This window comes from Anomaloglossus baeobatrachus, chromosome 7 (assembly GCF_048569485.1).
Source record: "Anomaloglossus baeobatrachus isolate aAnoBae1 chromosome 7, aAnoBae1.hap1, whole genome shotgun sequence".
NCBI lineage: Eukaryota > Metazoa > Chordata > Amphibia > Anura > Aromobatidae > Anomaloglossus > Anomaloglossus baeobatrachus.
The window spans coordinates 295,694,568-295,708,174 of NC_134359.1; the positions used below are offsets into that span (position 1 = coordinate 295,694,568).

The 13,607-nt window shown below is 55.4% G+C and overlaps 1 protein-coding gene across 1 annotated transcript; it reads left to right on the forward strand.

Annotated features, from left to right (window-relative positions):
- Positions 1-793: 793 nt before the first annotated feature.
- Positions 794-8,160, forward strand: LOC142246465 (nmrA-like family domain-containing protein 1). Its single transcript, XM_075319523.1, has 5 exons — positions 794-901; positions 5,813-6,051; positions 7,158-7,407; positions 7,501-7,691; positions 7,910-8,160. Exons 1-5 carry the CDS (start codon positions 862-864, stop codon positions 8,090-8,092), a joined length of 903 nt encoding a protein of 300 aa, XP_075175638.1. The 5' UTR covers positions 794-861; the 3' UTR covers positions 8,093-8,160.
- Positions 8,161-13,607: the final 5,447 nt, after the last annotated feature.

The following is a 13,607-nucleotide window of genomic DNA, read 5'->3' on the forward strand; positions in this document are numbered from 1 at the left end:
CAGTAGGCACAGTATGGGACTTATTTTATTCAGGGGCACAGTATGGGACTTAGTTTATTCAGGAGGCACAGTATGGGACTTATTTTATTCAGGGGCACAGTATGGGGCATATTTTATTCAGGAGGCACAGTATGGGGCATATTTTATTCAGGAGGCACAGTATGGGGCATATTTTATTCAGGGGCACAGTATGGGGCATATTTTATTCAGGAGGCACAGTATGGGGCTTATTTTATTCAGGGGCACAGTATGGGACTTATTTTATTCAGGGGCACAGTATGGGATTTATTTTATTCAGGGGCACAGTATGGGGATAATTTTAGTCAGGGGGCACAGTATGGGACTTATTTTATTCAGGGGCACAGTATGGGGATAATTTTAGTCAGGGGCACAGTATGGGGCTTATTTTATCATATATTCAGGGGGTCACTATATTTAGGGGTGTAGTATGTGAATATGCTGGAAAAGCAAAGAGCTGAAATCATCCAGGTGTCAGGCTGTGCAGAGTAACAGATGGGAGAAGTTATCGTGAAGGTCTGGATCAGATGAAGAAGAAAAGTGAAGAGAATGACAGCAGGGAGGACGCCCTCTATAAGGTCAGAAATGGCGCTGTGTCTGGTCAGTACGGCGGTCACTGCACAGTCCCCATGTTTTACTGATTGGATGGAGCCCAGCTTTTCAGAGAAAGGTCTTTATTCTCCATGTGAGATTTGACTCTGCGTGACATAACAAGCAGCGGACGCGCCCAAAACCTCCTCCAAGCCCTGCAGATCCCCTCTCCCTACATAACCTGCCCTGTGATTACTGTGCTGAGTCACTGGGCACGGCCGCACTCCTTGTACACACAGCTCCAGAGACCTCATGTCTGCCAGGAAGATTATCACGGTGTTCGGGGCCACAGGTGAGTGCAGGTCAGGGGGCTGCAGGCGAGTGCAGGTCAGGGGGCTGCAGGCGAGTGCAGGTCAGGGGGCCGCAGGCGAGTGCAGGTCAGGGGGCCGCAGGCGAGTGCAGGTCAGGGGGCCGCAGGCGAGTGCAGGTCAGGGGGCTGCAGGCGAGTGCAGGTCAGGGGGCTGCAGGCGAGTGCAGGTCAGGGGGCCGCAGGCGAGTGCAGGTCAGGGGGCCGCAGGCGAGTGCAGGTCAGGGGGCCGCAGGCGAGTGCAGGTCAGGGGGCTGCAGGCGAGTGCAGGTCAGGGGGCTGCAGGCGAGTGCAGGTCAGGGGGCTGCAGGCGAGTGCAAGTCAGGGGGCCGCAGGTGAGTGCAGGTCAGGGGGCCGCAGGCGAGTGCAGGTCAGGGGGCCGCAGGCGAGGGCAGGTCAGGGGGCCGCAGTCGAGTGCAGGTCAGGGGGCCGCAGGCGAGTGCAGGTCAGGGGGCCGCAGGCGAGTGCAGGTCAGGGAGCCGCAGGCGAGTGCAGGTCAGGGGGCCGCAGGCGAGTGCAGGTCAGGGGGCCGCAGGCGAGTGCAGGTCAGGGAGCCGCAGGCGAGTGCAGGTCAGGGGGCCGCAGGCGAGTGCAGGTCAGTGGGCTGCAGGAGCCGCTCTCCCTCCTGGGCCTCTCTGCTCCAAGACAAAAAATAAAAACCAGACGGTGAGCCGGGGCGTAGGATTTACAGGGGGACAGATGTTGTACTGGGGCCTTGGTATCACAGGGCACAAGTACATTCCACGATCTGGGGGCCCAGATACACATGCACCCCTATCTGCACGGCGGCTGTGGATACTGGTGGTGACGCTGCACTGGGGTCCGCACTACTTCACTTATGGAAAGTTGCATATTCAAGGGTTAATGTTACAAGAAACCAGATGTCTTACATGTTTACTTTTGGAAATTCTTGAGGATATCTATGGATATAAACACATGAACATGCAGCCTCTATTAGTGGTATAGCCGGTATCCTGCAGGGCGAACATCGGTCAGCCTGTATTCTGAAGGGCGACCACTGCTCGGATCATATCCTGCTGGGTGATAGCTGGTCACCATGTATCCTACAGGAAGATCACCGGTCACCATGTATCCTACAGGAAGATCACCGGTCACCATGTATCCTACAGGAAGATCACCGGTCACCATGTATCCTACAGGAAGATCACCGGTCACCATGTATCCTACAGGAAGATCACCGGTCACCATGTATCCTACAGGAAGATCACCGGTCACCATGTATCCTACAGGAAGATCACCGGTCACCTTGTATCCTACAGGAAGATCACCGGTCACCTTGTATCCTACAGGAAGATCAACGGTCACCTTGTATCCTACAGGAAGATCACCGGTCACCTTGTATCCTACAGGAAGATCACCGGTCACCATGTATCCTACAGGAAGATCACCGGTCACCATGTATCCTACAGGAAGATCACCGGTCACCATGTATCCTACAGGAAGATCACCGGTCACCATGTATCCTACAGGAAGATCACCGGTCACCATGTATCCTACAGGAAGATCACCGGTCACCATGTATCCTACAGGAAGATCACCGGTCACCTTGTATCCTACAGGAAGATCACCGGTCACCTTGTATCCTACAGGAAGATCAACGGTCACCTTGTATCCTACAGGAAGATCACCGGTCACCTTGTATACTACAGGAAGATCACTGGTCACCTTGTATCCTACAGGAAGATCACTGGTCACCTTGTATCCTACAGGAAGATCACCGGTCACCTTGTATCCTACAGGAAGATCACCGGTCACCTTGTATCCTACAGGAAGATCACTGGTCACCTTGTATCCTACAGGAAGATCACCGGTCACCTTGTATCCTACAGGAAGATCACCGGTCACCTTGTATCCTACAGGAAGATCACTGGTCACCTTGTAGGACACCTTGTATCCTGCATAGCGATTGCTGATCGCTTTGTATCATGCAGGGCGATCGCCGGTTGCCTTGTATCCTGCAGGGCGGTTGCCGGCCACCTTGTGTCCTGTAGGGCGGTTGCTGGCCACCTTGTGTCCTGCAGGGTAGTTGCTGGCCACCTTGTGTCCTGCAGGGCGGTTGTCGATCATATTGTGTCCTGCAGGGCGGTTGTCGGTCGCCTTGTGTCCTGCAGGGCGGTTGTCGATCATATTGTATCCTGCAGGGCTGTTGTCGGTCACGTTGTGTCCTGTAGAGCGGTTGTCGGTCACGTTGTGTCCTGCAGGGCGGTTGTCGATCATATTGTGTCCTGCAGGGCGGTTGTCGGTCGCCTTGTACCCTGCAGGGCGGTTGCTGGTCACCTTGTATCCTGCAGGGCGGTTGCTGGCCACCTTGTGTCCTGCAGGGCGGTTGCTGGCCACCTTGTATCCTGCAGGGCGGTTGCTGGCCACCTTGTATCCTGCAGGGCGGTTGCTGGCCACCTTGTGTCCTGCAGGGCGGTTGCTAGCCACCTTGTATCCTGCAGGGCGGTTGCTGGCCACCTTGTGTCCTGCAGGGCGGTTGCTGGCCACCTTGTGTCCTGCAGGGCGGTTGCTGGCCACCTTGTGTCCTGCAGGGCGGTTGCTGGCCACCTTGTGTCCTGCAGGGCGGTTGCTGGCCACCTTGTGTCCTGCAGGGCGGTTGTCAGTCGTCATATACCCTGCAGGGCGGTTGCTGGCCACCTTGTATCCTACAGGAAGATCACCGGTCACCTTGTATCCTACAGGAAGATCACTGGTCACCTTGTATCCTACAGGAAGATCACTGGTCACCTTGTATCCTACAGGAAGATCACCGGTCACCTTGTATCCTACAGGAAGATCACCGGTCACCTTGTATCCTACAGGAAGATCACTGGTCACCTTGTAGGACACCTTGTATCCTGCATAGCGATTGCTGATCGCTTTGTATCATGCAGGGCGATCGCCGGTTGCCTTGTATCCTGCAGGGCGGTTGCCGGCCACCTTGTGTCCTGTAGGGCGGTTGCTGGCCACCTTGTGTCCTGCAGGGTAGTTGCTGGCCACCTTGTGTCCTGCAGGGCGGTTGTCGATCATATTGTGTCCTGCAGGGCGGTTGTCGGTCGCCTTGTGTCCTGCAGGGCGGTTGTCGATCATATTGTATCCTGCAGGGCTGTTGTCGGTCACGTTGTGTCCTGTAGAGCGGTTGTCGGTCACGTTGTGTCCTGCAGGGCGGTTGTCGATCATATTGTGTCCTGCAGGGCGGTTGTCGGTCGCCTTGTACCCTGCAGGGCGGTTGCTGGTCACCTTGTATCCTGCAGGGCGGTTGCTGGCCACCTTGTGTCCTGCAGGGCGGTTGCTGGCCACCTTGTATCCTGCAGGGCGGTTGCTGGCCACCTTGTATCCTGCAGGGCGGTTGCTGGCCACCTTGTGTCCTGCAGGGCGGTTGCTAGCCACCTTGTATTCTGCAGGGCGGTTGCTGGCCACCTTGTGTCCTGCAGGGCGGTTGCTGGCCACCTTGTGTCCTGCAGGGCGGTTGCTGGCCACCTTGTGTCCTGCAGGGCGGTTGCTGGCCACCTTGTGTCCTGCAGGGCGGTTGCTGGCCACCTTGTGTCCTGCAGGGCGGTTGCTGGCCACCTTGTGTCCTGCAGGGCGGTTGTCAGTCGTCATATACCCTGCAGGGCGGTTGCTGGCCACCTTGTATCCTACAAGGTGATCGCCAGTCTCCTCGTATCCTGCAGGATGATCGCCGGCCGCCTTGAGTCCTGCAGGGTGATTATCGGTCACGTTGTGTCCTGCGGGGCGGTTGCCTTGTATTCTGCAAGTAATGGAAACTGGTTCTACTGGTCCAGAGGCCACTAATGAATGGGGGCACTCGTATACATTGCAGAAGGAGTGGTGGCTTTCGGCAGAGGTCACTCATGCTGGTGTTTGACTTTTTAGGAACCAACTGTGGTATATGACGTATTTCTGCAAATTCTCAGTCCTGGTAACCATTTATTAATAGAAGACAGGAACTCTGATAAAGGCACTTGTCATTTACAATAAATATGTAATTTTTTTTTTTTTACGTGGTGTAAATGCCGCTGTTCTCCTGAATCCGGCGATGTTTTTCTCTTCTTCCTGCGCCTCTCCATTCCTGAGATATGGCCCTTTATGTCCTATACACAAATCTCACCTTGATAACCAAGTGGGCGTGGTCCCCTACAACACGCTCCCAGAAAAGAGTGAAGACCACGCCTACTTGGTGGAAAAGGACTATGTATATTTACAGGGAACAAGTGGCCATATCTCAGGAATGGAGAGGCACAGAAAGAAAAGAAAAACATCGCCGGATTCAGGAGAACAGCGGCGTTCACACCAGATAATATATATATATATATATATATATATATATATTTGTGACAGGTGTTATCACGGGGGCATGCTGCAACCTGTAGTGTATTTATATTGTGAGCAGGTATTGGTATGTATGGCTGTATCTGCAGATTAGTTGCTGACTGGTGAAGCGAGGTGAAGGAAAACCAAACTACTCATGGTCAAAACTAGTGAATCATCGGAGGCAGAGTCCGGGATAGCCAGGGCAGCAATCAGCAAGTGACGCGGAGATCAGAGGGGAAAAAAATTTAAAGGGGTTTTCCAGGCAAAAAAAAGGAATTGTTATTGAAGTCCTGCAAGGCCATGTGCCTCGATCCTCTGGTAGCCGCTCCATCCCCGTTTTTGGTAGCTTGGCATTTGGCACAGAGCTGGGTGTCGAGGGGGCTGGCTGGCTGCTCATTTGCATAGCTGAGCCAGCCCTATTGTCTATATATTGATTATAACAGGAAAGGGGGCTGGCTCAGCTATTGAAATGAGGATTCATCTGGTCACAAGAAAAGCCAGGACCCAGGATGGAGAGTCAACTAGAGAAACATTACAGGTGCCGTACATAGCAATTCCCTAAAGTGTCCTCTTTAATTTCAGGGGCTCAGGGGGGTTCGGTCGCCAGTGCCCTCTTAAAGGACCGCACCTTTGCGGTCAGGGCAGTGACTCGAGACACCAGCAAACCAGCAGCTGTGAAGCTAAAGGAGGCCGGAGCGGAGGTCGTGTCCGCGGATCTGGAAAATGAGAAGAGCCTGGAGGCCGCACTGAGCGGAGCGTATGGAGCCTTCGTGGTCACCAACTTTTGGGATCACTTTAGCAAGGAAAAGGAGGTGAAACAGGTACGATCAGGGATCAGGGCCTCACTAAATTCAAATTAGCTTTATTGACAAGACCAAGTACATATTGGCATTGAGAAAGCAAGTGGTAAAAATGGGGGTAGGGGCTCGTCAAGTGTGGAGTACAGAGGCCCATCCGGGGTGGGGTTTAGGGGCTCCTCCAGGGTGGGGGATGGAGGCTCCTCCATGGTGGTGTTTAGAAGCTCCTCCAAGGTGGGGGATGGAGGCTTCTCCAGGGTGGGGTTTAGGGGATCCTCCAGGGTGGGGGATGGAGGCTACTCCATGGTGGTGTTTAGAAGCTCCTCCAGGGTGGGGGATGGAGGCTCCTCCAGGGTGGGGGATGGAGGCTCCTCCAGGGTGGGGGACGGAGGCTCCTCCGGGGTGGGGGATGGAGGCTTCTCCAGGGTGGGGTTTAGGGGATCCTCCAGGGTGGGGGATGGAGGCTCCTCCGGGGTGGGGTTTAGGGGCTCCTCCACGGTGGGGGATGGAGGCTCCTCCACGGTGGGGGATGGAGGCTCCTCCACGGTGGGGGATGGAGGCTCCTCCACGGTGGGGGATGGAGGCTCCTCCACGGTGGGGTTTAGGGGCTCCTCCAGGGCGGGTGGGATGGAGGCTCCTCCAGGGTGGGGTTTAGGGGCTCCTCCAGGGTGGGGGATGGAGGCTCTTCCGGGGTGGGGTTTAGGGGCTCCTCCAGGGTGGGGGATGGAGGCTCCTCCACGGTGGGGTTTAGGGGCTCCTCCAGGGTGGGGGATGGAGGCTCCTCCACGGTGGGGTTTAGGGGCTCCTCCAGGGTGGGGGATGGAGGCTCCTCCAGGGTGGGGTTTAGGGGCTCCTCCAGGGCGGGTGGGATGGAGGCTCCTCCAGGGTGGGGTTTAGGGGCTCCTCCAGCGTGGGGGATGGAAGATCCTTCAGCGTGGGGGATAGAAAAACTAAGTTTAAAAATGCAATACCAGCATTGACCACAAGGTGTCGCCAGAGCAGTCACATGATTTCATGTAATTTGCGCTCCACGCAGGGCAGGAATCGGGTATACCGTGATTGATATTGGCCCATGGAGGGGCAGGTTGGTTGGTTTGGTTCCCCAGGAGTTATATTATATTACATTCCAGGGTAAAGTCATCGCAGACTTGTGCAAGCGCCTGGACCTGCATCACGTGGTCTACAGCGGCCTGGAGAACGTCAACAAGTTGACAGGAGGAAAGCTGGACGTTCAGCACTTTGACGGTAAAGGTGAAGTGGAGGAGTATTTCCGAGCGATTTCCTGCTCCATGACCAGCGTCCGACTCGCCTTCTACTTCGAGAACTTTTTAACCAACTCCAAACCCCAGAAATCGAAGGACGGCGCCAGCTACGATCTGGGTGAGACTTCAGCCAATCAGAGATCAGCATTCCGGCTTGTGATTGGCTGATTTTACCGCCAAGTCTTCATTAATTTTATTTATTTATTTGCAGTTATTCCTATGTGTGACGTCCCCATGGATGGGATCTCTGTGGCGGATCTGGGTCCAGCAGTTCTCAGCATCCTGAAAAATCCCAAGGATTACATAGGAAAGGACATCGGACTCAGCGCGGAAAAACTGACGGTGACGCAGTACGCACAGATCATGTCCAAGGTCTCCGGCAAGACCATCCAAGACCCCAAGGTCGGTGACAGTGATACAAAATCTCAGCTTCTTATTTAACCACTAGGTGGCGCTCTGCAGTGATCTGTATTAGAGCTGCAAGCAACATCGCCACCTAGTGGCCGAGATTTTATTAACCTATGTAATGATACTTTGCCTCATCTCGTAACAAAGCAAAAAAATTCTCAAGACTTTAGGAAAGGTTCCTTATTATCCCGTCTCTTTTAATTGTTTAACAGATCCCCATGGAGGTTTACGAGAAGCTGCCCTTCCCGGGGGCGCAGGAAATGGCCAACATGTTCAAGTTTTACATGATGATCCCCGACCGGGACGAGAAGCTCACCCACAAACTGAACCCCAACACCAAGAGATTCCAGCCGTGGCTGGAGGGCGAGAAGGAGGCGTTTATGAAAGACTTATAAAGGGGAGGATAAGATTTTGGAATTATTTTTGTTTTTTCTTACAATTAAAACTTTATATAAAATAAAAAGTCCACATGTATTATATTATTTCTCACCAGCTGAAGTTCGAGAAGGGAAGTCAGGGAGGAGTCTGGAGAGAGGACACAGGAGGTCTGCGAGAGGGGACATTGGAGGTCTGGAGAGAGGACACTGGCAAAGAGGACACAGGGGGTCTGGGACAGAGGACACAGGGAGCCTGGTAGAGAGGACAGAGGGGGTCTGAGTGAGAGGACACAGGGGGTCTGGCAGAGAGGACACAGGGGGTCTGGCAGAGAGGACACAGGGGGTCTGGCAGAGAGGACAGAGGGGGTCTGGCAGAGAGGACAGAGGGGGTCTGGCAGAGAGGACAGAGGGGGTCTGGCAGAGAGGACAGAGGGGGTCTGGCAGAGAGGACAGAGGGGGTCTGGGAGAGGAGACACAGGGGGTCTGGGAGAGGAGACACAGGGGGTCTGGGAGAGGAGACACAGGGGGTCTGGGAGAGGAGACACAGGGGGTCTGGGAGAGGAGACACAGGGGGTCTGGGAGAGGAGACACAGGGGGTCTGGGAGAGGAGACACAGGGGGTCTGGGAGAGGAGACACAGGGGGTCTGGGAGAGGAGACACAGGGGGTCTGGGAGAGGAGACACTGGAAGAGAGGACACAGGGGGTCTGGCAGAGAGGACACAGGGGGTCTGGCAGAGAGAACACAGGGGGTCTGGCAGAGAGGACACAGGGGGTCTGGCAGAGAGAACACAGGGGGTCTGGCAGAGAGAACACAGGGGGTCTGGCAGAGAGAACACAGGGGGTCTGGCAGAGAGGACACAGGGGGTCTGGCAGAGAGGACCAAGGGGGTCTAGGAGAGAGGACACTGGCAGAGAGGACACTGGCAGAGACGGAGAGAGGACACTGGCAAAGAGGACAAAGGGAGTCTGGGACAGAGGACACAGGGGGTCTGGAGTGAAGACACTGGCAGAGAGGACAGAGGGGGTCTGAGAGAGGACACAGGGGGTCTGAGAGAGTAGAAACTGGAACAGAGTACACAGGGGGTCTGGGAGAGGAGACACTGGAAGAGAGGACACAGGGGATCTGAGAGAGAGGACACAGGGGTTCTGGGAGAGGAAACACAGGGGGTCTGGGAGAGAGAGGACACAGGGGGTCTGGGAGAGAGAGGATGTCGCGGGCAGGGAGGACACCGTCGCTGCTGCGCTCTCGCTAACGCTCGGGTCCGGCGCTGTTGCGATGGCTGCTCGGTGGCTCGAGCGGTGGGCCGGATCCGAGGACTCGAGCGACGCTCCTCGCCCGTGAGTGAAAGGGGTGGTTGGTTTGGGGAATTTAGTCCGTGACGCCACCCACGGGTCGTGGTGAAGATAGGCACCACCGCTGCTGATGACGGGGATCCCGGGAGCAATGGTAAGGAGAAGCTGGGATGTTGTTTTCCCCCTCCGTGGGTAGGGGTCGGTGGTCCCGGGGCCCGGTGGTGTTGTGGGGAGGCAGGATTGGCGAGGTGCAGGGTTGCAGGGACAGCGCGGCGCGGTGCCGGATGGCATGGAAGAAAGGTACAAAGTCCTCGGTAAACCAAACGGCTGGATGGACGGGTCCCGCAGCCGGCTGCAGTGTTTCTCCCCGGACAGGTGATGGTGGCTGTCTTTCCCTGCACCTTGATGTTCTCCTTCTGACTACTATGGATTCCCAACGGTAGTCCGCTCCCCGGTGTATGGGTACCGGAGGAGCCCGTTTGCCCGCAGGCACTGGCCCTTGGGTCTCTAGCCTTAGGCAGTGGCTGTATACCCTCACGGTGTGGGCTGTTGCCTTCAATCGGGACTTTTGCTGTTGTGAACCCCCTGGGGTTCCAGTCACATTCGGATCTGACTATTGACGGCGGCTCCAAGCCTGGTCGGGGTCCGATGGCCCTGCCTGTGTATGCTGGCTTCACTTCGCTCCCCGGTCGGTACCAGCGGGCTGTCGCCCGACCCCGGTCCTACGGTTCCGCGTTGCTCCACCACTCCTGCAGACGGCCACCACCGTCTGCCAACCTTGCTGTCAGTGCCTGGGCCACAAACCCAGACACCCAAGTGCTCACTCCTCTCACTTCACACTCCTAAGTTGTTCTGTCACTTTTCCCGCCTCCAGGCCTGTGAACTCCTCGGTGGGTGGAGCCAACCGCTTAGCTCCGCCCCACCTGGTGTGGACATCAGACACTGGAGGGAAGCAACAAGGGTTTTTGTTTGGCTGGTGTCCCTGTCTAATGGGGGTAGGGGTGTTTGTATGTTATCTGTGACGACCTGGCTAGTCCAGGGCGCCACAAGGACACAGGGGGTCTGGGAGAGAGAGGACACAGGGGGTCTGAGGGAGAGAGGACACAGGGGGTCTGGGAGAGAGGACACAGGGGGTCTGGGAGAGAGGACACAGGGGGTCTGGGAGAGAGGACACAGGGGGTCTGGGAGAGGAGACACAGGGGGTCTGGGAGAGAGGACACAGGGGGTCTGGGAGAGAGGACACAGGGGGTCTGGGAGAGAGGACACAGGGGGTCTGGGAGAGAGGAGTATGGATAGAATAGAGAAGTCAGAAGAGAAAGAGGAAACTGAACCCCCAACACCAAGAGATTCCAGCCGTGGCTGGAGGGGGAGAGGGAGGCGTTCTGCAAAGATTTGTGAAGGGGGGGGGCTAAGATTTTGGAATTATTTTTGTTTTTTCTTACAATTAAAACTTGATATAAAAAAGTCTACAGACATTATTTTATTTGCCATTAGCTGAAGTCTGAGAAGGGAAATCAGGGAGGGGTCTAGAGAAAGGACACTGGCAGAGAGGACACTGAGAGAGGACACAAGGGGTCTGGGAGAGAGGACAGAGAGGGTCTGGGAGAGAGAACATTGGCCGAGAGGACAGAGGGGGTTGCGGAGAGAGGACACGAGGCCTGGGAGAGAGGACATATGACGCCCTGGACTAGCCAGGTAGTCACAGGTAGACCCCCGCATTACACCTGTCCCCCAATAAGGTGTCATCAGCCAAACTCTAAACCCTAGTCACCCCCCTCAACACTTGATGGACACACCAGGGGGGCAGAGCCAGGCGGTTGGCCACGCCCACCGAGGAGTTCAGAGAGCCTGAGGCGGGAAAAACGTTAGTTAGTTGGTTAGTTAGTCAGTAGTAGAGAGGAGTAGAGTGAAGGAGTCTGACGGGTGTCGGGGTCGGAGCCCTGGTACCTTGGCTGGAGGCAAACGGTGGCCTTAGCTTGCTGGAGCCGGGAAGAGAGTTCGGTGGAACCGTGGTGGACCGGGACAGGGTAGTGGCCCGCTGGTACCGACGCAGGGAACCGACTCGGAAACCGGAGCACACAGGGAGGTACTCAGACCCTGAAACGAGGTCCAGAACCCACTGGACTGAGTTAATTAACTGATTGCGGTCTGGACTATAGGTCCTTTCCCACCCAAGTCCCGACTGAAGACAACAGCCCAACGAGGGAGATAGAAAGCCACCACACAGGCAGAGAGATCCCACGGGCCAGCGTCTGCGGGCAAAAGGGCTCTCCCGACATCTACCAAGCCGGGGAGCGGACTCCTGACGCTAAAGCGCAGGCAGCCCAAGTACACAACACGGTGCAGGAGAAAGGCCAAGACCACCGAATCGGGTGGGGGACCAGACGCAGCCGGCTGCGGGCACCGACCACCATCAACTTGGTTTACCAAAGACTTGTGTGTGTCAATAACTGTGAGTACAACAGTGCCATCCAGCCGCTCACCGCCCTGCACCGCCCAGCTTCCCCCAACGGGTCCCGGAGCCATCATCCCTGCCCACAGAGGGGTTAACATCTTGCTGCACTACTATCTCCCCCGGGTACCCAGTAATCGCAGCGGTGGTGTCCAACTTCACCACAACCTGTGGGTGGCGTCACAAACTCAAACACGGCTCCGGCCGTGCACCAACCTACCCCCCTCCAAAAGCGCCAGCACCCCTTTCAGTGCGAAGTGACCCCGGGTCCGCAGGCGCTCAAGCCACCCACCAACGAGCCCGGATCCGAGCGGTTCGGCTGCAGCCGAGTGCGGGGCGGTACAGACACATCGGGTGTGGGAGAGGGGAGTATGGAGAGAACAGAAGACTGAGGGGAAAGAGGAGAATGGACAGAACAGAAGACTGAGGGGAAAGAGGAGTATGGACAGAACAGAAGTCTGAGGGGAAAGAGGAGAATGGACAGAACAGAAGTCTGAGGGGAAAAAGGAGTATGGACAGAACAGAAGTCTGAGGGGAGAGGGGAGTATGGACAGAACAGAAGTCTGAGGAGAAAGAGGAGTATGGACAGAACAGAAGTCTGAGGGGAAAGAGGAGTACGGACAGAACAGAAGTCTGAGGAGGAAGAGGAGTACGGACAGAACAGAAGTCTGAGGGGAAAGAGGAGTACGGACAGAACAGAAGTATGAGGGGAAAGAGGAGTATGGACAGAACAGAAGTATGAGGGGAAAGAGGAGGGGAAAGAGGAGTATGGACAGAACAGACGTCTGAGGAAAAAGAGGAGTATGAACAGAAGTCTGAGGGGAAGAGGAGTATGGACAGAACAAATGTCTGAGGGGAAAGAGGAGTATGGACAGAACAGACATCTGAGGAGGAAGAGGAGTATGGACAGAACAGAGAAGTCTGAGGGGAAGAGGAGTATGGACAGAACATGGAAGTCTTGGGAAGACAGATTCTGATTGAAGCAGACGAGTTTGGAAAGGACAGAGGAGCCTGGAGTGGACAGAGGGGGTGTCTGGGAGAGAGGACAGAGGAGCCTGGATAGGGCAGAGGTGTCTGGTGGAGACAGGAGAATGGGGTGTACAGAGGAGTTGGGAGGATACAGAAGCTTCAAGAGAGGACAGAGGAGTTTGACAGTGTCTAATAGAGAACAGAGGAGCTCTTGGTTGATTTGTGTGTTCCTGTTTAAAGAGGAGTTGGAGGTGATGGCTTTATCTTTTGGGGGTTGTTTCTCTGTCAGGCTCCATCATTATGTCACACCCTGAAATGTAAAACCATATCTGCAAACTTCAATGATGACATCAATGTTTCTCAATGGTTATGTGGCGCGGGGTGGTAGCCGTGGGGGAGGTAGTCCTCTCTTACGCACTGGAATGTTACATGAAGTTGGGGTTCCTGTCTGGGTGGGTGGTCTTATATTACGGGGGCGCTACACCATTGAAGGCTGCTTGATGCCGATGGCTTCGGCAGACCAGGACCAGTTCTTTGAAAACACTATTTTACTACACAGCCACTTGATGACAGTAGATAGCGGGCACATCAGTTTTCGTACAGTTCTATGTAGAGCATTTCTATATCCAGTCTCTTTGCTTCCCCGACCCCCCTTGGTGCTTCCTCTACCAGTCTCACTTCCTTCACCACAACTGAGCTTAGCACAACATTCCAGTTACGGAATGTCATATCTTCAACCCACGGTTCTGTGCCCTGTCTTCCTCGCTAAGGAACTGATTTCCCAATATGGCCGGCCTTATCATCTAGCTTGCTGACTCCT